A 25,117-nucleotide genomic window follows, 5' to 3' on the forward strand; every position below is an offset into this window, starting at 1 on the left:
ATCTCAGCCATTATTGGATGGAATGTCATGAAATTTGGTACAAACATCTATGGTTCCCAGATAATGCGTATTAATAAATTTGGTAATCCTCTGACTTTTCCTCTAGCGCCACCATGAGGTTGACTTTCATGGTATTTCTTGGGAAATATTGGATAAATTGCCATGAAATTTGGTACAAACATTCATGTCCACTTCAGGATAACTTGTCACTTTGGTGACCACCGGACTTTTCATCCAGCGCCACCATAGTGCTTATTAGTAAATGTTACCATGCTAACACACTAAGATGGTGAACACATGAAAGAATCATAATCATAATCGACCTTGATTGCAGTTTGAGGTGTCCTGTGAACAGTTTTACAGACGTCTCTTTTACAATGGTGGTCTACGGGGAAAATGCTTTATATATCCAGGTCTTATTGTACATCCATGGGTGAACATGGTAAACATTCTACCCGCTTAACTTTAGCATGTTATCATTGTCATTGTGAGTATATTAGCATGCTGATGTTAGCATTTAGCTCAAAGCACCGCTGTGCCTATAGTACCTGTACAGCCTCACAGAGCTACTGGTGTAGCTCTTTGTATGTTTGAGATCTGTCATCATCTACATCTTTATAGTTTCTCTTTAAAGGCATACAAAGACAAAGACATTTTGATTGATGGTTGCATGTGTCGAACATGTCTTCAAAACTCAAGACACCCAATGTCATATAGAGAACTACATGACCATCACCTACCCACGTATGCATCCACTCCTTTTTACACTTGCAGATGCAGAGCTTATCAATATAAGACTTATTAGAGGCTATCGCTAATGTTTTGATATATCAAGTAGGAGCTATGTAAACAATGAATTATAAGGTTAATATAGATTATGTATGTATTTTTCCCTTATTCTGTGTGTCATGCCGCTCCCTTGTTAGATAACACTGTATGTTCTTATACCATAGCTATCTGCTCATCACTTTCAACACCACAGTATCAAGAAATCCAATAGAGAGACACAATCTGCATCGAGGCCTGGTATCTTGAATATTTATTTAGCATAGAACTGAATGGTATCCATAGCAACAAGGGTCCCCCTGAAAAGTAGCTGGCAGTGAACATAGAAAAGGTCCTGAATGACCCAACTATACTAGTTTATATCTATAAAACCTGCAACTATGTGATTTGTTCTTTTCTCTTCCCACAAAACACATAATAACCCATGAAAATCCTGATATAGTCCTCTTGGGGCAGCTGCTCCCCCTCACCTGAATTGAGCAATTTAACTTTTCTGGGAAGGAACCATGATCTCAGATTTGCACATGTTGATCTTCATCCTGATCACGATAAACTGCACATCAGGAGTCAAGGTCCAGTAAAACCACAAGGACCACTCCGTCCTCAAATAGCAGAGATGCCATCGCATCAAGTTATATCCACACACATCTTAAATATGATGTCAATAATAAGAGCATACAGGGAACAAATGGCTCACATAAACATCCAGTGGAACCCATAGCCGAGGCGCTCATGATCTTATTGAAGATCTACAATACGCACATTATACCATCATGATTTTTTAAATTGTTTGATACTCTACAGTTATTGTGTTTTTATTTAACGGTTCTCAATACAATATTTAGAGCAGAGGGATTGCTTCCGCACAGCTCTCAACATGTCGACGGGTGAGCCGGCGGCTAGCAGCTAACGGTGCTAACAGCACGAACAGTGCAAACAACTGCAACAGTGCTGACAGAGCTAACAGTGTTAACCTGGGGGGGAACCAGAGGGTGGGCGCTACGCTTCGGCGACGCCGCTGGGCGTTATCAGTGGTAACAGCCGTATGAGCGCAGTGCAGAGTGTTGGCGATGAGCTACCCTGTGGGGCACAACAGAGAGACTCAAATGCACCAACATGCATGCATGGCTGGCCCGCTACGTGAACAAACCACAAACAAACTCGTATTACAACACGCACAGAAGGAGAGTGACTTCATTCTCTGCTCAAGACGCTATTACTCTATATTTTTACATTGCAAAGAGTTGTTTGCTCTGAATATCGTATTGACAACCTTTAAAGGTTGTATGCATTTAAATTGATTTGCGGTATTTTGATTTGCCAACAGGAACTGCATTCAAGACAGATTAAAAGGTGATGTAGCATAAAAATGCCACAGCATGGTGAACAAAAAGAACTGTATTTAAAACTGCTTGCCATATAAATAAGATTATTTAGTCACTGTTCCATTGATGATTTACACTCAAACAAGCTCAAGCAGCTAACATTTGTGTCAAGCAAAGTGAGACTTCAGTGACTGCATCATGCTGCGACGTGCTCCTTAGATACTGTAGTTTAATAGCTGTACTGGTAATTAAAATATCAGTTGATTATTATGCCATTGTGCACAAATTAGACACTCCAGAGACCAGTCACATTGTTTAATGGTTAAACACACTCTTCTTCTGGCGCCAAGAGAGATATCGGAGCACATGTCTTACAATTAGAGTGTTTGTGTTGACCTGTGTTTTTCCCCCAGTAGCAGGTCATGCTAGTTTCATGGTAAAACTGACATGATGTGAGCGCAGCATGAGACACTTCCTTTGTTTTGAAAGTGAATCATGTTCCAGTTGCAGGAAATTATAATTGAGAACACATAGCATCCAATCAGAATGAAAAATGTTTTGTGTCGTTGCTATCATCTCTCGATTGTGCTATCAAGATATGTTTGAGAATGACGCTGAAATAATAATCAATCCACAAATGCTTATTTTAATATATTTTCAGGTTGTAGAATTTTATTTTTTTAAGACATTTTCAGCAGATATGAAAACCTGTGTGTTCCCTGTTAAGTGTTTGTGTGTGTGTGTGTGTGTGTGTGTGTGTGTGTGTGTGTGTGTGTGTGTGTGTGTGTCTGTGTGTGTGTGTGTGTGTGTGTGTGTGTGTGTGTGTGTGTGTGTGTGTGTGTGTGTGTGTGTGTGTGTGGACCTTAAAAGTATCAGTGGACTATCATTACTTTGAGGAGCTTTTCTAGAGAGCTTCCAGCTGTGCTTGTGTTCTGGTTCCTGAAACGAGGGAGGTGGAGTGCTGTTTTGTGGCTTCAGAAATGTAACTGCCTCCCCCCACCCCCACACCCAGCTCAAGGACCAGCCTGGAGAGTTACATGTATGAAGGGAGGGAGAGAGAGGTTTGGGGAGAGGAGGGTGGCACAAGTGTTTGTTTGGAGGGGATAAATGAGAGAGGAGAGGAAAGGAGACACAGGGAGACATGAAGAGGAAAATAAAGACGGGGATAGAAAGAGGCATCCTCTCCTGGAATCAAAAGAAATAAAGGGGGAAAAGGAAAGGGGGAATCAGGTCTCCATTGAAAAGAAAGATGCTGGGACCCATCTTTTTGAAGGGGTAACCAGAGGTGAAGTTTTAGCAGGATGTTCCACAGTAAACGAGAAGGCAGAGCAGAGCTGAACTTGGTGCTTGCACAGTAAAGAGGTGCAGCCGAGGCTTTCTGATTGAGTGGAGCTGGCAGGCCGGGGGAGCCTCCCTCGGACTGCTGTCAGCTGAGAGCGCGGAGAGGCCAATCACTGACACAACAAAGCTGCATAAGTGCCACTTCCCCAGCAGGGGGCGCCCTAGCCTCCTGCCCTGCATCATGCTGCGTGCCCCCCCTGAGGAAAGATTTATATTTTTAAACAACCCCTCTGCCCCGAGGTGACGGGATAACAACCATGCCAAGAGTCCACGTAACGAATCATGACCCGCAGGGTTCCGTGCTACTCTACAGATACTTTAATTGAGATAAAACGAGATGAGGGCGCTAGACTCCCCGTCACGTGGAATTATGCTGTGTGTTTTTTGATCTGACGCACAGGAGCAAGATGCTAGGCACAGTTTTATCTTGAGTAATAACGCTCATTACACGTTTTCACAGGTTTCACTGTGCAGCGAGAGCCTAAAGTGTATTTCAAGCAATAAAACTGACTGCCGGTAGCGAAAAGAGGTAATGAAGACACTATCACTCTCATGTGATGCTACAAACCGACCAAGACCTCTCCGCCTGTATCGATTAGCACACGCAATACTGTGTGCCTTCGGAGTGTCAAGATCCACTAAAAAGAGAGAAAGAATCAAAATCTCGCTGCCAAGTCTTATTCCTCTAAACTCTGTTCCTTTAGTCCAGAGGACAATCTGACAGCCAGCCTTCAAAAGACAAACCCATAAAGTATTTATGTGTGTGCCTGGGGTCCAGTGAGTTCAGACAGCCACTGAAGAATTCATTAAAGGAGGTGAAAGAATTGTTAAGTGTATCAAATTTAAACCGAGGCCAAACAAGAAAAGGCTCAGCCTGAACCACTGAAGGAGAGAAAATCAAAACTGTCTTTAGTGATGACACAAATACAGAAACAACATGTTCCTGACGCAAAAGACAACAGTTAGTGATTTCATCACTACTACAGCCTGGGTTTTTCAGTTTTGGATTGTTGTTTAGATGTGAAGATTGGGGGTACATTTTGTCTGCTGCTATAATAACCACTTTATTTCTGAGAGGCTGTAAGAACATCTAACAGTTAAATGTTTGTGAGTCCGGGCAAGGCGCACTTATCTTACCTGTTTCCAGAATCCGTCGATGGAGCAGTCCCGGATGGAGAAAGGCCTCGTCTTTACATGAGCGGATGTGCGTTCCCACTAGTTCAGAGTTGGTGGCGAGTATTCTTGCGCTCTCCTCGTTCAGGTTCACCCCGGCCATGGAGGCCACGTCATTGATGTCATCGTCATCCCTGCGACATGAGAGATGGTCGATTAGCAAAATACACACAATGGAAAACATTAACTTCTAATTTAGAATCCCAACTAAATGATCTCTTCTTCAAGAGTATTAAGTGATTAAGTAAACAAATCTTTTATAGACCCCCAAATAGAAATAGAAGTAGCGTCTCGCGGTTGTATGCCTCCATCAACCAGTCAGCGATATTACGAATCCTACTATAGTGAAGGCTAGCCCTACTCTGCCTCTGATTGGCTTACCATGATATTCTTACCCTGACCCAATCCAATCTCACTCCTCATGCCTAAACCTAACCAACCTAACCAACCTAACCAACCCAACCAACGAAGGCAGTGAGTACTAGCCAATAACAGGCAGAGTAGGATAGTTCATGCCTATACTGCTATAGCAGTACTTTAGCTACCAGTCAAGTTGCAATTTACATCCATGTCTGTCCAAAATGTCATCACTTCACTATTTTATCCTATTAAGACATTTGTGTGAAATTGTCATAATTAGCATATGAATGCTTGAGTTATGACCAAAAACATGTTTTGTGAGGTCACAGTGACCTTTGACCACCAAATTCTAATCAGTTCATTCTTGAGTCCAAGTGGACGTTTGTGCCAAATTTGAAGAAATTCCCTCCAGGCGTTCCTGAGAGATCATATTCACGAGAATGGGACGGACGTAAGGTCACAGTGACCTTTGACCACCAAAATCTACTCAGTTCATTCTGGAGTCCCAGTGGATGTTTATGCCAAATTTAAAGAAATTCCCTTGAGGCATTCCTGGGATATCGTGTTCAAGAGAATGGTAAGTACAACCCGAAAACATATTGCCTCCGGGCGGGGCTGATGCCGGCGCGGAGGCATAAAAATAGCTAATGCATTCTGGCAAATTTGATGTCCTTTATCTGGTTAGGATTACAGATTTTGAAGACACTCCAAAATAGAGGCACAGCAGAGGTACAAGGTAATTCAGGGTGAACTAAAGTTACTAAAGTCAGTGAAGGTCGTACACTGATTATGGCGCCTGGATAGCGCAGGGGAGAGGCCCGTTTGGGAAGCAGTCTTTAGGGATCTTGTCCTTGTCGCAGCATTAGTGACTCCTACTGGTTGGTTTGTCTGCACCCTCCACAGTTAGAAGAAACTGCTGTGGGCTGTATTGCGGAGGGAAATAGTCGTAACAAAATGTAAAAAACAAAAATCCTTAACAGAAAAGGCACAATGCTGCTCGATCCACTATAGCAAAAAGAATTACGTTTGGCCATGGAGGAAAAGCCTTGTGAACAAATCCGTACCCTTACTCAATATCAGTATTCATGTCCCAACATTATCACAATATATTCCTGCTTATATTCATGAATATTTCCTTGGATGACAATATGCATTCATTTTGTTACAGAGGGCTATGCTTTGGTCATAATGGCACAGAATTCCCATCGCGGGGTCTATTTGTGTCGGCGCTCTGTGAGGCGGGGAGATGAAGAGCGTTTGGACGGAGCTTAGCTCGGTAAGGATGCTCCTGAGGATTGGCACGGAGCTGTGATGAATCTGGCCATGTACTAATGTCAACAAACTCCATTTGCACGCCACTTTGCCGCACTTTGCTTTGTATTTTCTTGATGTACTGGTAATTTTCTCGCAGTCATAACGCTGACTTCACATTGTTTACATGTTATTTCATATTAGCAGAGATGTGGACGAGGGTAAACATGCATAATTTGTGTTTGGGTCATTGCATTTGACAGTAAATGAGATCCCCGCATCCTTCAAAGGCTGGAACTTTCTTTGTGAGTTGTCACCGGGACAAATTCCTCTACAATTATTGTACTTGGCAAGTAATGATTGTGATTCTGGCCTGAATTAGCTGAGCGGTGACGTGTTGTGCTTACAGGACTGGCCCAGAGCGAGCAGCGGATTTTCTGAGTTGCTTTGACGGAGGGAACAAAGAACCACAGAACACACACAGAGTGGCCTCTCGCCACTCACTGGCTCACCTCCACAGTCATTTACGTTCATGCCACCGATGTTGGTTGCGACAGAGCTTGTGCATGTGCCGCTGTGCTTTTGTATATGCATGTGTGTGCAGCGCGGGACACCGAGTTCTTTCAGGCGTCTGAGCGTGGCCACTCGCCGTCAGCCAACTCCACCCCACTGAGGCCCTCCTGCTCCTCGGTGCGGCCACAGAGACCCGATATGAAACTTGACACCACAGCGGGAGGTTGACAAAGATGATTAGAGCATCTCCCTGAACCTCACACACCTCTACCTTCTCTCCTCTCTTCCTCCTCTACTCCGGTCTAATTATGCCTTCACAGGGAGGATCTACATAACAACACAAGCATGGATACGCAGGATTATACCCTGCGCTGCACCTCAGTCTGCACCTTTCTTCATCACATCTTCATGAATAACTTGGCCTGTCCTAAAAAGACACATGCCCGAGGCCATGTTCACTCAGGTAAAAAAGAAACGCTGCTACCCCCACAGCTTAAATCTATACATGTAGTCAGGTTAAATCTTCCAGTCAGGTTGATGACCTTATCCTTTTCACATGTTGAGCAACAGAATGAAAAACACTGTGGACAAATTCACTATTATAATAGATGAATAAAAAAAAAAATATCTCTCAAAAATGTCTCTTTTTGGACAAATCTAATCTCCTACTTAAGTACCATGCAAAGCTTACCAAGGCACCTACATTTCTGAGGTTGGCAGGAGACATCACAACGGGTTAGAATTTGATATAAATCATACATTAATTGCATACTATTCATACACACAAATATTGAAGTTGTTATTCCTTTTTTAGGTCAGATCTGGCGGCATCTAGCGGTGAGGTTGCAGATTGCAACCAGCTGAAACTTCTCCCATGTGTCAAGTGTGTAGCAGAATTACGGTGGGTGACGCAAAGACATGAAAACTATCTAGAGCCAGTGTTTGGTTTGTCTGTTCTGGACTACTTTAGAAAAGTGGCGGCCGGCTCCGTGAAGAGGACCCGCTCTCTAGGTAGATATAAACTACTCATTCTAAGGTAACGAAAACACAACAATTCATATTTTTAGGTGATTATACACTAAAGAAAAAATACTTAATAATATTATATTCCAATTCTGCCAATAGATCCCCCTAAATGCTACACACTGTTCCTTTAAATGTATTAACATGTGTATTTCCTGCAAACTGGCTCAGGTAATAGTGTGCAAGTTACGATATGTGGCATTAGTCTATCTAGCAAATATAATCTGCTTATGTATCCCTATAAAAAAAAAAACATGAAAGTGAATTTATAATTTTGTTCCGTTGCCTCTAGTTATCTGTTCATATAGCCCTAATGAAATAGGGAATAAGCCACATGAAGCCATATAAGTTTAGCTCAATTGATGGGATGAAAGTAAGTGAGTATTTACAGTACAAGTATCAGTACTGTTGATGCACAAAAATCTACATTGAATCTGTTAGGTAACATGCAAAAAAATGTCAGCAGTAAGACAGGGCAGAGAGGTTACTACACTGCATAAGTACATAAAGCATCACCCAGTATCCAAGAACACTGGTAATATTCTGTTTCTTTTTCTTGGATGGTCGGATTTCTGGCTGTTTGGGATCGCCGGGCTTCAAATCAAATGAGAATGCCAAAGACAGGTCTGACATTAAAAGGAGGGAATGAGATATGAAATGCAAAATATTCCCGACTATACCTCCGCGCTAATAAAGCAGAGATGTAATTAGCTTCCACAGAAGCTAAAGAGCAGCCTCTCAGTTATTGGTTTGGGTTGGCTCGGGGACATAGAGCCGGCGGTCACATGAATACATATGCATGTCGTTTCCATATCAAGCCTGTGTTTCACAGAGGGCACGCCATAGGTGGTGGTGAGAGGATTGCATTGCCATTTAGAGGCTGTGTGTTTGAGCGTGTGGAAAGATGGGGGTGCAGATCTCCTGCGCCCCTCTCCACCATCGCACCAACCCCCCACCCCCGCTGGATAAAGGTCCCTGTGCCCAGGCGGGGGGCGCTGATTGATCCCTGTGACTAACGCACAGGCCATCCAGGCTTGTTGCGCCCTCACTGAGAGACATGGACCACTGGAGAAGTATTCTCCATGAGGCAGCCAGGGGTTCACTGGGCAGCTGATGGGATGTGTGTTTATGGCCCAATGGATGACAGCACTGGTGGCACAAGAGGGGCCAATAAACCCAGCAACAAACACTATTAATTGAACAGACCACCCACGCCCAGACTACAGTTATTCACAAGCATCCTGGCTGGGTGTTATGTAGACGTTTTGATGAAGGTGTATGCCAAAATACCTCAGTTTGATGAGGCCGTCAATAAAAATATATTAGCATTCCAGACTTTCCTATTTTTGGAGTGCCACCATTTTTTTCCATGGATTTTTTGGAGCAACTTTATAGTGGCAGAGCACCCACTCTGAACGTAATCTAATCTTGTGGCTGCTGCGTTTCCAAGTCTCTGCATCAACAACTGTTGGGAGGTCACTTTTATGTTCTAATTGAGTCCAATTTATTTATAAAGCTTTTTTAGCAAAATAGGCGCATCACATTTGGCAATTTAGAGAGCAACAGAGGATGTAACCACAACGGCAGAATTAACTCACTTTGCCGGTAAATGATGGAAAAGGAATGGTGGGACACTGGCAACAGTGACTGATGAACAAAAACTTTTGTTCCCTATGTGTCTTTTCCTATTCAACAATGCATGTGTTTGTGTGTTTATGCGCACGGATGGATGTGTGTCCAGCATGTAGGACAGGGTTGGATCGGAGGGGCTGAGGCTGAGCTCGGAGGTTGGCAGAGGGCTGAGGGCCTCGGCTGGCTCGCCTGTGATTACAGCGGATGTTGAGTGTTTACAGAGAGATGAGGAGGGGATGAGGGGGGGGGCACAGAGACAGCTGCTTTCACTCTGTACTGTAAACTACACACACATACACACACACACAACGACACAAGCGCTTACACAGAAGGCTGTAGCTGCACTGGAAACCCCACAAGCCCCGCAGTGTGTATGTGTGTGTTTGTGCTACAGCCGGCCCGCTGGGACCAGTGGCTCAGAGTGACAACCATACACACACATCAGTCCCCGACTAACAGCTGAACACGAAGCAGACCAGGCTGGCAGAGCTCAGTGGATTATTTTTTTTCTTTCTTGCAATCACTTTCACACTTTTTCTGATGTTTGCTCCTCTCTTATGTTAAACATTTGTTGAGTTGTAAGTAGTAAAATCATGTCAAAACAATGCCGATAGCATGTTGTGAGAAGAAACCCATAGGTAACTTTGAACAACTTCTAAAAGCAAATATAAGTTTTTTTTTCCATTGTGATTGACAGGAAACACAGCAGCCACCTCTGTTCACAGGTCAAGCCATTATGTTCATGTTGCAGGTTTCTGGTATGAAGACACAATGGCGTCCGACGAACACTGGGCTCTGCTCCAACATGTTTGTGTCCTCAGGTAAGGAAAACGACAGCAAACAATAAACAGCAAATGAGACTGAGAGGTTTCAGACAACAGTAACCAACTATAAGGTTCAGCCGAAACCTTCAAAAAGTAAAGAGTTTAATGCACGCTGTTTGCAGTATAAACTAAGAATAAATAACAAAAGATAATTTTGCACAGCGGTTTCCAAGATGCTCAGAAATGCTGACTGAAGAGGAGCGAAGCAACACAAAACAAAAATTGGAGATGAAGAGGATGTCAACAGAGGTCCATCACTCATTAAACATTAAAATCAATATCAGCCCCAGCAAACTCATATTTGACTTAAATTACAATTGTGAGTCGAGGAAGTTCAGCGAGAGCGTGTTTGTCGGAAGGAAACAAGCTACCGGCATGTAGAGACAAACACATGGATGGAAGCAAGTGTGCTGTTTAAGGACCGGGCATTTAGCTTCTTTAACACACAAGTGCAGATTATCACCTGACCTGGATGAAAGGAAAATATGCTACTAAATATCAGTGACTTGCTTCTTGCGTGACAGTGGTGCTGTGCGTTATTGGGCTTATGTTGAAACCAGTGTGTTTGTGTGTGGAGGGCCACTGTGATCACCGCGGGGGGAAAAAGGTCGACAGTAACAAGCGAGCCTGACAGCTTAATTACCAACGCAAGCTAAAGATTTATTGGTTTATCAATCAGAGCCTCGGGCGCTGCCTTTCCCCTCAGGAGACGGGAGCCATTACCATGAACCCGTTGGCCCATGTGACCCAGACTCTTCTTGCCCCGGCCCGGTCACACCAGGGCAATCCTAAACCCCCTGCTCCTGTCAATACACGCATACACACATAAACAATATTCTCAGATCTTTAGGATATACACATATGTTCATGTGCACCCAAGCAGGGACACAAACAAACACAGGGAAATAGAGGCATACATGCAAAACATAAACACACACACACACACTAGCACGTATATGCTGCACAGACAAACACAAATACACAAAGACTCACACAGAACATGAACCACAAAGGCCAGCATGTGGGCGATGAACCTTTTATGTTTTGAGACAAAAGCCCAGCTGAAGCTGAGACGGAGAGAGAGCAAAGCTGCGGGCTAAATACCGTATGTTTGACTTAACCGAGAGGTATTTTCAGAACCGCATCCAGAAATTCCAACCATCTGGACACAATTACCTTATTTCTAAATTAAGATGTAGCTCGTTTGTAATTCTGTCGATGAGTTGTGACACTGACACAAGGAGGGCGACCGTGAGGGTGATGTATTGGCTGGCTGTGTGTTGCTATGTGGTGGGCGCAGAGAGAGAGAGAGAGAAAGAGAGAGGACCACCGATCAACCAGCCAGGCTGCCAGGTGGCCACTGGGATGAACACTCGTAGCCTTAGCTGAGAGTGTAGCCTGTAGTCATGCGGGGGCATCTTAGTGAAATGCTGCCCCCATGTGACGGCTGCCAGGAACAACAGCGGTCTCCTGGCGAGAAGAGATGTACCTGAAAGAACCTCCTCCGGGGTCGTTGAGCTTGTTTTTCTGATTCCCAGAGATCTGAACAGCGAGGCCCACGGGACTTTTGCCTGCTTGGATGAAGCCTCCCTTCCCCATTGTGCCTGTTAAGAAAAGGAGGGATAAAAACAAAGAAGAACACACTAAACAAAACAGTAAAGGAGTAATGTCATCATTGAAACGTCCCCTTCTATCTGCGTCAAATATCCTCCTGTCTAACGACTACCTTCAACTGTCTCTGTCAACCTCGCAGGGGTAGATGGAGGAGGGGAGCGCTACTGTCGCTCTCCCCAGGTTGGTGCGTAGAGCGTCGCTCTGTCAATATCACTGCGCTTCACCGGCTCTCCTTACACTCCTAAACCGCATCCTGCTCCGAGACACGTTTTCCAGAGAGGCACAAGGACTGCCAGAGTGAATTTAAACTTGATTTTAACAGGCATGTTCCTCGCCAAGAGGCACAGAAAAGTATTTTTAGAACTATCCCCGCATTCCAATTTATGGGCATAAAACAACCTACAGATCTTTCACTGCAGGCAATCTTGGGAAAGGGGGCAGATCAAATTTGTATGCACCTCCGATCGCGCGCACACACACACACACACACGCACGTACGCACACAAGCAAAAAACAGGTACAAACACGTACACACATTACACACACCACCTGAGAGCACACAGCTCTCTTAGGGGAGCGTTACGCCCGGTTGGTGTTGGGGCGATATTTGTGGGCTTCTGTGGGAAGAGTGTTTGTGAATCAGTGTGAGTAAGCAGCAGCGCAAATGTTTGAGAAGGCTTTATAACCAGACAGGGAAAAAAAAAAAAACACCTGTTCTCTCTGTGGCTCCTGCCTGTTTACACATCTTACAGCCTACTGAGAGATCATTTAGGGTTTCACTAATGGCTATCTTTGTTTAACCTACTTTGCAGGCTTTTTTATTTAACCGGGAGGTCAGGCTGAGTTTGAAAATCTTGAAATATCCGGCAGAGCATGCAGCCTTGCTGGGAGAAGTAAAAGTTGCAGGCCAGAAACAGAAGCAAAGTGTGTGTCAGAGGACTTCTTCAAAGATGGAAAGCTGAAAGTCAAACCTACCAGAAGTCTGTCCTTAACTGAACTTTAGTCTCGCACAATTTTAAAATATGTTCTTCTGAGTGAGACGTGAACAACTGCCTGAAATAATAAAAAAAAAGGCAGATACTGTACATGTGATTGAATTCAGGCTGGAGAAGGACTGCAGATGTCCTACCTTGCGATCTGACAGACTGTGCGATCACCACAGGCATCCGGACCTGGCCACCAACGGCGCCCGCTGACTTGATGCCCTGAGGAAGAAAGACAAATGATATACTTTACTGTAGTATTTCAAAGAATGAAACAATTTGTAAGTGAGACGGGAGATTAAAAAGTATATGTAACTGCATGCCTGCTGAACCACATCTGCACTTTTACACCATCCCCAAGAGGAATTGTTCGGGGGGAAAATCTACTTTTTCTCCCCTCGCAGACTTCGTTAGTTGCAAGAAATGATTCTCAGTCAAGCCGGCCGAGAGCCACGTGAGTTTTATGTACTGATTTCTATTCTACTGTAAGATATTGAAAAATATCTGCAGTAATAAAGCAGGTTAGATGCAGAATATTTAGAAGAATGATGAATGCTACAATGGCTATCCCGACACACTGCTCTGAGAATCAATAAGGAGGATGGATTTCTGTCACTGTACATGACCTACATTTGCTTGCAAGACAAAGGCAATAAGAAGTCAAGACCGCGGTGAAAAAGTAGTTTAGAAGAAGGAGATGTAGTGGTAGAAGAAGAAGAAGGAGCAGGAGGGGTGGGGGGGCTGTGCTGGGCTATTAGAGTCACTTCCTTCCTTGGTAGCAGCCAAAGGCTCGGCCTCGGGCTCAGCCATCCATTCCTACCAGTTTGCTTCTTGCTGCATATTTTTTAGCCTTGTTTTCCATTCCCTGACACATGCTATATTACTGTTCAAGCTACTGAAAAAAGACAGAGGCCATTTTTCCCAGAGATCCACTGCAGGGGCTTGCGAGAGTGGGAGGGAAAGGGAGAAAAAAATACATTCAGCACAGGCAGAGATAGCGAGCACCTCTGGCCAGCTGGCGACACAGTTAAGAGGGGGGGGAAAAGTCAGGTAGAAAGTTCGGGAATTTTTTTTTCTACTTTTAAACAAAGTCAATATTAAATATTAGATATCATCATAATTACTGTAAACAAATGATATACAGTATATTTTGAATGATTGTTAACATTTGCCACATACTAGCGGTTTCGTTAGTGCTGGTATTTTCTTCAAAAAGACCGCTGCTTCCTCAATAAAACTGTACTAGTATCAGCTGTAAGAACAACTGAAAAACTGTCATGGCAATTTTCAAAGGGGTCCCTTGACCTCTGACCTTAGGACATGTGAATGAAAATGGGTTCTATGGGTACCCACGAGTCTCTCCTTTACAGACATGCAAACTTTATGATAATAACATGCAGTTTGGTGCAAGTCACAGTCAAGTCAGCACACTGACAGCTGTTGTTGCCTGTTGGGCTTGAGTTTGCCATGTTATGATTTGAGCATATTTTTATGCTAAATGCAGTACCTGTGAGGGTTTCTGGATAATATTTGTTATTGTTTTGAGTTGTTAATTGATTTCCGATAATAAATATATACATACATTTGCATAAAGCAAGCATATTTGCCCACTCCCATGTTGATGAGAACATTAAATACTTGACAAATCTCCCTTTAAGGTACATTTTGAACAGATACAAAAATTTGATTAATTTGCAATTAATTGCAATTAACTATGGACAATCATGTGATTAATCGTGATTAAATATTTTAATCAATTGACAGCCCTAATCTATACACATTGTGAACACACAGGGAATAATAAGCTGCCATGTAGTGATGTGGCCCAGTTACTACTCTCCATTTATTCTCCACCTTTTTATCAAGTCCATTCACTAAATATATCATTTGCCTGGAGGAAGTTTCATTATAACTAGCGGTGTATTTCTTTTTCCAAAAAACAAAATTACATCATAAATTGCTAATTTTATTCGATTTTCTACCCTAAATGTGTTAAAGAAACAAAGTCGTACTTCAGATATCTTGCAATAAAAACAAGCCGTAATCACATTAAACCCATACCATGTCATGCTATCTCCAGTTACAGTTAAAAAAACATTTTGAAAATCACTATGCATAGCTGTATATCCTTGTGCAGTAAGTGAATTATAGAAGAAACCTCAAATAATATAACCTCACATCTACAGACTTTAAGTTACAACTGCTACACTTTAAAAGCTATTTCATTACATTTAAGTATTTTCCATGCTGCTGGAAGAGATGTTACCAATGCTACTGTGGTATGAGGAATTTTTAGCCTAATTCAACTAGCTGTCTGGTTTCAGACTGTTGATGTGCCAGGGGCGATCATTTACTAATGTTTTGTATGATAGCTTATGTTGGTGTTTTATGCATGTGTGTGTGTGCGTGAGAGAGAGAGAGAGAGATGGAGAGAGACCAGAGGCATGTTCTGGACATAGACTGCGGCCGCCACATTGCTTTAAAATTGACCCGGGGCTGACCTAGTTACCTCGCTTCACCCTTCAACGGTTAACGGGTAGAGGGAGGGAGGAAGGGAGGGAGCGAGCGAGCGAGATGAGAGAGCGATGCGTGGGTAGATACAGTGAAACTGTTGGAAAGAGATGGAGAGACAGCAGAGGATGGAAAAGAGGAAAAGAGAGAAAGCAAGTGAGAGAAAAAAAAAAAAGTAGTGAGGAAAATGGTGCGAGAAAGAAGAGCAGGAGAGAAGGAAGGAGGGAAAGTAAAAGACAGAAGCCTCTAGCTCGCCCGCCCCTCTGCCTGGACCAGACCAATCTGAGTCTGACCTCGCTTGACCCATCCATAGCCTGTGCTCTGTGTGTGAACACATCCGTTTCACTTTGCGTGTGCACACACACATATACAGTATACACACACACCATGCTAACGTGATACTGCTGTGAGTTGAGTGAGGCTGTTGGTGTCCAGCGCTGGACCCTGCAGCTTACCTGGCTTTACTTCAGCTGTATCCACACACTATCACTGGATGAACTGCCCCTAACCTTGGGTACTACTTGTCCAGTTGCCAGGGGAAACAACTGAACAAAAAGATATTTAACTGGGACAGAGCACACAATTATCCTTGGTTGAAAGACGCTGCCACAATATTTTTCTCCTTCTAACTTACATTTCATTTTCAGGGACAATTTGCAGAGTAATATAAATACAATGAAATAAAAACTATTAAATTCAATTTAAAAAATAACTATAGTAAGAGTCACTATACAATACTGCATATTAGGAATATGTAGGACAGATGACACTCCATTGACTGCAGCAGGTTGTGGTTTGTCCCAAAAAGCACCCTAATAAAGTGCACTTAAAGTTGAGATGAAATTAAAGGAATGCCTTTTTAACCCTTTTAGACCACATCCCCGGTCATATTGTGCACCTATTTAACAATATATGCAGGGAAAAAATAAAAAATAAATCAATTTCTTTGTATTTTTATTTTAAAAGCCAATCATCTTCTCTTCCTGTAAAACAAAATATGACACGTGCTTATGTAAGCTAGTACCAACCAGTTTCAACCAATAACATCGTGACATCCATCCATCAATCAATCCATCTGCAACTAGTGACAAGGGAGGTGTGTGTGTTGTAGCTCCGTATCGCGCTACATTCTAAGCCCGCCCACTTTTTAGCAGTTCAATCAAATGCAAAGAATTTGATTTTAAATCCCTCTTGTAGCTGCACACCGCTCAAATACTGTTTCACTGTGGAATACTCACAGTACAGAAGCTAAAGACGCTCTACCTTCCGTTTCACTGAGACTTCAAATCCCTGATGTGTAAAACTTTTATGTCATCATTCAAATATTTCTAATGGCAAATATTTTTGTTGTAGAAAAATAATGTATGTTGATGTGTTGCTTTTAGCTCATTCTCAGTGGTCAGGGGATAGCGGTGTGCATTTCCCTCTGCCACAGTGCCTTGCTGATACTCAGATCAAGTCTAGGAGTCAACAAAGTTAAACATCTCCAATTCATCACCATTGGAGCTTCAACCAAGACAGCAGATGGGTTTCCAGGTATTACTTAATATATTGTTATTATTATATTATTATGATATATTGAATTAGAAAAGCTAAATAACTGAAGCACATTTTTATAAAATAATAATGAAAACAAATAATAAAAAACATAGATATGTATAACTAGTGTGTGGGTATTATAATAATATTATCTTTTTATCAGACTTGATAGCAAGTCAGAAATGGTGTTGTCCTAAAACAAATAAATAAACTGTATTCATATATCACCTCGCATAAATGAAGTGTAGCATTCAAAAGGAAAGAAAGAGAGCTTGGCTTGTGACCTTGCTCACACATTTCTAATCAGCTGTCAAAGTCTTGGCAAAACAATAACAAACAATAATCACAAGGTGCCTTTGAGTCAAGCGCTCGACCACCATCTGCTCTGATCAGCAGCCAGTAGTACAGTTTGGTCACACTGAACATCTCCAAGGTGTGAATAGAGCGCTACAGGAATGAGTCCTAAAACCTGGGAATGAGTTAGCATTTTAGGACTTACGTATCCCCTCATCTCAAAGTCAATGGGTTTCTTTGAATGGGGTTTTTTCAGCCATCTAGCCTCAAATAAGGTCTGTGGTTAACACAAATTTAGGAGATTTTAACGTTTTGTTCTACGACATAAAATAAATCGATACTTACCCCACTTGTGAATTTTTAAGTTTTTATATGTCTTAAAAAAGGCGATTGCTAAGAAGTGGCTAAATGAGACTACAAAACGTCATCACACCGACTCGTCCGCCTTTACAGCCTCGTTGTGTTTATACTCGCGTTCATGTGACCGTGGTGTAGTTCGTTTATAGCCTAACGTTAGCTTTTTACTTCTGGCGATTACACTTTAAATATCATAGTAGTGGTGTGCATTTGTGAATATTATCTTGCTGAACAAAATGTGTAAGTATCATAAACGTGTGTTTGCCACAGAGCTTATTTTCTGCAATAATCCAAAACCTAATGGAATAATCCCATTGGCTTTTTGTCGAGGGAACCAGGGCGATGTTAACTTCCTAGTTGGCCTACATAAATACGTCATCCCTGGAGCACTCTACTCTATATGGAAGTTTATGAACAGGTTTGCATGATACTGAATCAAATAAACTGAAATATTGGGTGGAAATTAATAATTAAGCAGACACTGAAACACTGTAAATGTTGGAGAACAGGGCCTATTGAAAAGGGAAAAAGTCAACCTTTTCACAGTGTGTTCCCATTAAAGAAAAATACATATTTTCTGAAGACAGAAAATGTTTCTTTGTGGAGTTTGCATGTTCTTCCTGTGTCTGCATGGAGATCTGTCCAGGTTGTACTTGATCTTGTTTAGATAACTGTGCACATCTTGAAGTTAAGCCTACGTACTACTCTCCTAAAACTTTTTTGTTCTGGTAAACTCAGTGTGATTCCTCAGTGAGTCTGTGAGCTGGGTGTGACTCTAACTCACTGATGGCTGTGTGACTCCCAGCTATGGCACTGTGACACTCTCCAGCCTGATAATTCAGCCTTGTATAAGACCCATCAAAACAACGCCGCCACCACCCCCCGCAGGTCTACATCCATCACATTCAAGCCCTTCTCTATTGAATGTAAGAATATTGAGGGTAAATATTTGTCACATCTATTACTTGACCTCTTTAGCTCTTACCCTCTCCATACTAACACACATTTCACCTACACATTTCTCTACACAATTTAATAACTGCTCTTGTACTGGATTAGAATGTATTTTATTGGCTGTATTTCGCTAACTCTTGAGATCACTGTAGGTCAATTAAAATATAAACTGTAAATGTAAACAATGTGTCTGCACTGGAGTCTGTTCCATCTGGTCCGCGCCGTACATACCATTGCAGCTGCATGTCCGTGCGTCCCGGCGGGTAGCGCACTGGCACCCGTAGTGACGCTGACGCTGTTAGGGTGGTGTATGCGGACAGCTGGCCCAGCCGCGATGGCGGGAGGGGGGCCGCCGGGTACTGGTTTGACTCCCTGCTGCGGGGGCGGGGTCAGGGACTGCTGACTACTCAGCAAAGACAGCCTCAGGGCCGGGAGGCTCTTCTGTTGACGGGCAGAGAGAGAGGCCAGAGTTGAGAGCAAAACAGACATGCATGAGAAACTTCCATACACAGCTGGAAAAACAAATATTGCAGTGGTCACTGGCTAATTTAGCATAATCGTTACCACAAAAACATGGTTACAGGCTAAAGAAACACCTGCTGAGATGTCTCACACAGTGATTCATGTGGTTTTATACTGTACGTTGTAAAAAAAACATTTACTTCTACAGTTGAACTGTTTAATTTGATTTCATGATAATGAACCATGTCATACATGAAACATGGCCATCAGCCATTTCTGATAACCCACTGTCACTGACGACCTGATGCTGCTCCATACAGACTATTTCAGGCAGATTTTTGACGTAAGCGACCTAACGTTGCATGACAACATGTGTTTGTGGCCGGGTTGGGCGGGCGGCCGCCTTGATGTGACGCTCATCACGGTTGGCTGGAGAAACCTGCTGGCTACTGGCAGGGACGGCTGCGGGGACCACTGTCACACAGTCAGAAGTCAGGCCAGAGGGGCGTATGTGTGTGTGTGTATCATTCTACTGTCAGGCCTGGCCATCACTGGCCTTGGTGCCAGGGAAAGGACTACTGTAGGGGGTCAGTTTAGGAAAATACATGGGAGCACCAGCTTAAGGAGCCACGCTAGGGGATGATTTAAGGGCAATTGAGGAAACAATTCTATTTTACGGGTCAATTTAGAGCTAAGGGGTCAAGTCAACTGTCAATCTAGGGCCCCGGTAAAGAGGACTACTTTATGAGACAGGTGTAGATGGCAAGCTTAGGGTTAATTGTTAAGGAGCCAATTTAAAGTCCAGTTTTGGGAGAAATCAGTCAGTGAAGGAGGCAATTTTAAAAGTTGATGGAGCAAGCTTAGAGAGTAGTTTAACCCCACCTTGAGAAAGGGCACCAGGTAAGGCTGCGGAGACGACTTGAGCTCAGTCTGCAGCCGGCTGGTGAACTCCTCCGGTTCGATCTTGGCATCCTGTTAGGTGAAGAGCATAAAGTGTAAACACCACAAGAGAGCCCGGTAACAGTAAGCGAAAGCACACCACGGTGACTTGAACACAACAAGATGACATCCCATCACCGGGGCTGATGATCAACCATTCAACTCCCATCCTGGCACCTCAGGGTGCAGCTCATGAATGTGTAACTGTGTATATAAGATGGAAATTCAAGATAGGGCAGGGAGGGCTTGGAAAGAGTTTCATGCTGCCATCTATAGGTTTAAAATATTCAATACAACAAATCATCAAAGAGTAAACTTTCACTTCGTCCTACATATATTCTAAACTGCAAAAATAGTTACACTTGAAAAAGAAATGATTGAAGAAACAGTCAATCAGATGTGTAGGAAAGTTGGTCTTATAAGTCTGGCTATAGAAAAGAAGCTCCTGACAGGAAAGTGGAAGTTGAAATTTAACATCATAAAGTTAAGACTTTCAAAAAGGTTGACTCTTAAAAAATACTCTTCTTCTTTGTAGAAAAATGCTGAAAAATGTGAGTGAACATGATCTGGACAGGGTCCAAAAGCTTTTGTTACTACACAAGCACAATACCTCCATGATGTCCATGAGTAGTGTTTGTTTATTGTTTTTTGAGGCTCACCAGCAGGTCCTGAACCAGAGACTTGACATTCTTGGAGGTCTCAGGGGACGGAGAGTTGTGAGACGCCAGCTTGATGAGTGTAGCCAGGAAATTCTTACACTTCTTGACGTTCTCTTGCATTTCCTGTAGAAGATAATAAAACAATTATTTACTTTCTGTGCGAAAACAAACTGTCAGCTCGAGCTACAAATAGTTCAGAGACTTTAGCATCAAAGATCTTATTTCTAAAATGCTAATCAACATTTACAGAAATGTTCTTCCTTTGTTATTCGTCGATGATTAGTGCCAATGTGGGATCAGAATTTGATGTTAAAAGAAAGGTGTCGGGTCAAATCCTGAGCAGAGAGGAAGAGACCTGCTGCTTTTCTTTTATTAATACTTAGCAGAGATTATACCGAATGAAATTACTTGGACTGATAAAGAAGCTGACAAGCATCAGTCACAAATCAGAGCATAGTGCACGCTGTAGCCAAATGAGACATGGCACCTGTCCACCCAAATTGCCGGTGGCATCAAACTGTAGCCCCTATGAGGGCCTGAATATATGGAGATGTGAGAGTCTGTATCTCAGTGTGGATTATGTGGATGTATATGAACCCGCATCTATGGCCATGTGTCCCTGAATGTGTACGTTGTTCATGTTGTGTCTGTGCCTTTATGTCTTTGTCTGTATGTCCTTGGGTTGGTATGCACTTGTGTGAATGTATGAGTGCAAACGTGTGTGGGCATGTGTTAGACTCTCGGTGCACGGCCAGCTGTGTGAGGCGGCGAGGCTGTGGGTCCGGGGCTGAGCTTGTGACACAGCCAGCCTGCTGGCAGCTGTGACAGTGCCTGCGCCCTTGAGGGTGGAGTGTGGGCGGTGGCGGTGGTGGTGGTGGTTGTGGGGGCAGGGCGGCAGAGAGAACAGACCTGGGACACGGGGTTCACGGGGTTCGCGGTGATGCCCATCTGCGGAGGCTGCGCTGGCTGGGAGGCAGCCTGGGCCGGGGCCTGCGGGGCCATAACCACGGGGGTCTGCTGCGGAGCCGTCACCGCCACGGCCGGCGCCACGGGGCCCTTCTGGAAGAGCAAGGAAGAGACAGGGAGATAAACAGGACGTGACGCCTCGCTCGCAGCAAGGCCACAGAGAACAGGAGGCGGGCACCACAGCGCTCCTGTCACATCTGGTGTCCTGACTTCGGTGGACATCGCTTAACAGACAAGGAGGCGGATGGGGAGGTGGTGAGGAGCTAGAGGCTGGGAAAGACGGGAGGCCATCAAAGCTTCTCTTAACAGTCACCTACCTGATGAGAGAAGTCTCCTATCAAGATCTGTTACTGGTTACCTTTTGTCTACTTTTTCATAATGACACGTGAGGGGATGAATGACTAGAAAATATCTCACATCCAAAACACAGATTTTGCTCAACAGATGAGATGCCGTCAGCAGTCTCTCACTCTAAAGCCCCTCATCACCTCTTTCCAATCTCTCAGGGCCTGTTCACACTTGGCAAGAAAATACATCTCATGTGATGCAATCGGAAGTGGACAGCTCTAAATACAGGTGTGAATGCACCCAAAATGCATAGAGGACACATTAGGGTCTGATCACTCAAGAGCCCAATTCCCATTTTTCTCTGCAAATAAATAACTTTGCTTCCAAGATTATGTTTATGTTCATTATTGTATCTTTTAAAACCCAAATGATTACATCCCACAGTAAAAAACAGTGAAAAATGCTCAGGATAATCAAAAACCTCAACAATAATGAATTATGATTGCGTGTTATAGGGGTAAGATGTTTTAGATTATATTTTAGATTCTCCACCCTGGTTCACAACCTGCTGTGTAACCTCTAGACTACCACTAAGCCACGACAATAGTTCTTGGCATCACTCGTCAAGGCTGCTAAAGAAAGAAAAAATAAGGCAGAAAAAACTGAAAAATAGGCGAGTAAGGAGGGTTATCTCACTGGGCGGAGTGCGGGACAGGAGGAGGAGGAAGAAGAAGAAGAGGAAGAGGAGGAGGTCTGGAGGGCAGGGCTGGAAGGAGTGGGAGAGGGAGACGGTACCATCTTGGCCGGGGTCAAAGGACACTGTCTGGTGGTCTGAGAGGTCACAGGAGACTGCAGGGAAGAAAGAGAGCAACACAAAGAGGCAGAGGGATGAATAAGAAAACAGAGAGCATAAAGATATCAAAGAAAGTGGGCCAGAAAGGGGAAACGCGAGATGAATGAATACAAGGCACCTCAAAAGACACAAAAGAAAGAAAGAAACAGTGAAGGTGAGAGTGAAGAGGAAGTGAATGGAGGGCAGAGAAAAGACCGGGGCAGCATGAGAGAGAGGGGAAAAGAGCAGCAGCGTGCCTTGCAGACAGATGAGAGGTCAGGAAACAATAAAGAAGGTTGCAGCATGTTGGTGGTGTTGAAGAGCGAAACAGAGCATGTTCAGGTTGCAGTGGGTCGTGGTGTCACACTGCTGGGGTCTCATGTGTGTCCACAGAACCAACAACACCAATGACATTTACCTAAACAGAACCTGGTGTAGGGATGGTTTTACTTTTTACGGGGAAAATTCTGTCACTTGCTTTCCTGATGTAAATGTAAAAAGCAAGGAACTGAAGTGGAAAAATCGATGGAAATGATTTGACTTTTGACACAATCTGACCAGCAGGTTAAAGTCTATGAGAAATTTGTTGGTTTGTCTGGCAGAAGAAAACAGCAGCAGATGTCTGATTGGCTGTGTTTACACACGACCGCTTCTTCGTTGCTAAATGCTGCAGCTAACTCAGCGAAATAGTTGGCAGATGAACGATGATTTTAGCAACATTTAGCATGAAAGTGTGATTTTATATATATATATTCTCTAATGTCACAGCTGGCCAACTTTGAAAGAGATGTTAATTCACTGACTCCTGAGGACTTTGGCAACAAATTCATGATAACTGTAGGTAATGACAAAGTCTTACGCTGTCTTCATTACAGTGCCTATATTCAAGTTATTTAAGGCCTCAGCATTTACATGCTTTTAATTTGAAATACAGACATGAGATGATTAGTTTGTAGAGGTTGGTGTTTCTTGGAACACAATATTTGTCCAGTGAGAAATTAGCTCATCCAACTAGCATTTGTTTTAATGAAACCTTCAGACACCATACTAATTGGTATGACTAATGCAACTATTAAAAAAATTTGCATAAGAAGCCATTTACAAAGACCCAATTCCACCTCGAAATATGCCTGTGTATCTATTCCAGACACGTCTAGGATGAGAGAGCTGACTTGGATGTTACAGCAAAGGAAAGTATGGTAAGATAGGGCCCATTAATTACAGTAAATTAACAGTATCAACTCTATAATTGTAGCAAAATATTAAACACTATAACCAAAATGATAAACTCCCCAAATCAACCTTTTACTGACTGCCAAATTTGCATTATTGCAGCTACATTAATCAATCAGATCTGGCCAACAATGCAACACTGGTACGCTCAAGTGATGTTTTACTTTTTCTCCGAGAGAATCTCCTACACTACTGATGCACAAGTAAAGAAATAAATACAAAACAGACTTAACCACATGTTTGAAATCCCCTGTGATCAGGAGCTGATTACTACGGTACATTGTGAAACCGTGAAATTCAAAAAATATGTTTTGATGACGCTGTTTCAAGAACAGTTGCACACTGCACATACTTAACATTCAGTACAAAAGGATCATGCAGGACGGATAAATACAAGAGATTTTTGGACAAATTCTTTTTTTTTTATTGTTTTGATGGCACTTCACTCCAACACAGTGGATTTGAAAACTTAACTGGGAGGTTTAAGTGCTAACGTTCAGCTTTAATTTGAGGATGTTTACGTACATCGAGCCCCTTTTATACACATTCCTTCAGTTATAGAGGACCAAACGTAATCAGACAATAGGTTGCAGAAATATTTCTTGGGTAGATGTGTTGCATGCATTATTAATTCATGCACAAAATAGGCAGCAGGATGTCTGGTGTTGATTCAGGGCGTGACTTTTGTATTTGGAGTCTGACATTGTCTGCTATCTTTTGCAACCTGAGTACCAAAATGTGCATTATTAGGTTGAGAAATCTGAATAAATCAGACCCATAGTGTATATATACAAAGTACAGTATATTATGCAGTATGTGGAATGGACACACAGTAGGTTGCAAATGTGTGGAATAAGGTCAGAGCATAGTATGGAAATACTGCAGGTTCTCTGTACGATAAAAAACATGGACTTGGAAACAAAGAAGAATATAGTATTTTTTTAAAAAGATTTATATAAGTGGATGCTGAAATTTGTGGGGCTGCCCCCTCTTAGTCAATTAGTCAACTAATCAGTCATTTTGGTCTTAGTCGACTAAGATTTATTTAGTTGATTTTATGTTTTTTTTTCATGCTGAATGACTTATTTCCTACAAAATTATGAGCACATCTCTGATAAACACATGATTTAAAGTGGTGCTTTTGTGTGATTCTTTGTGGAGAAACTCAGTTTTACAGATCTATCGATGAAATCAACTAATTGATTAGTCGACAAAATCGTACGAGTGTTAGACGAGTGTTAAAGAATTTCTTTGGTCG

General features: G+C 42.9%; 2 protein-coding genes across 5 annotated transcripts in view; one reads left to right on the plus strand and one right to left on the minus strand.

Annotated features, from left to right (window-relative positions):
• Positions 1-25,117, plus strand: part of ss18l2 (ss18, like 2) — a 171,405-nt gene that overhangs the window by 116,853 nt on the left and 29,435 nt on the right. The gene's annotated exons all lie outside the window — the stretch shown is intronic.
• The window catches only part of LOC141752008 (transcription initiation factor TFIID subunit 4), a 95,620-nt gene that overhangs the window by 58,822 nt on the left and 11,681 nt on the right, over positions 1-25,117 (minus strand). For 2 of the 4 annotated variants that reach the window (XM_074609735.1, XM_074609761.1), the window contains exons 3-10: positions 22,491-22,643; positions 21,450-21,599; positions 20,541-20,663; positions 19,825-19,914; positions 18,712-18,921; positions 12,972-13,047; positions 11,718-11,832; positions 4,590-4,759 (exon numbers count right to left, since the gene is read on the minus strand). In XM_074609735.1, coding sequence (XP_074465836.1) covers positions 4,590-4,759; positions 11,718-11,832; positions 12,972-13,047; positions 18,712-18,921; positions 19,825-19,914; positions 20,541-20,663; positions 21,450-21,599; positions 22,491-22,643 — 1,087 coding nt within the window. The remainder of the gene's footprint in view (positions 1-4,589; positions 4,760-11,717; positions 11,833-12,971; positions 13,048-18,711; positions 18,922-19,824; positions 19,915-20,540; positions 20,664-21,449; positions 21,600-22,490; positions 22,644-25,117) is intronic. The other 2 variants (XM_074609744.1, XM_074609752.1) reach the window with 2 other exon arrangements.

Source organism: Sebastes fasciatus, chromosome 2, assembly GCF_043250625.1.
Source record: "Sebastes fasciatus isolate fSebFas1 chromosome 2, fSebFas1.pri, whole genome shotgun sequence".
Classification (NCBI taxonomy): domain Eukaryota; kingdom Metazoa; phylum Chordata; class Actinopteri; order Perciformes; family Sebastidae; genus Sebastes; species Sebastes fasciatus.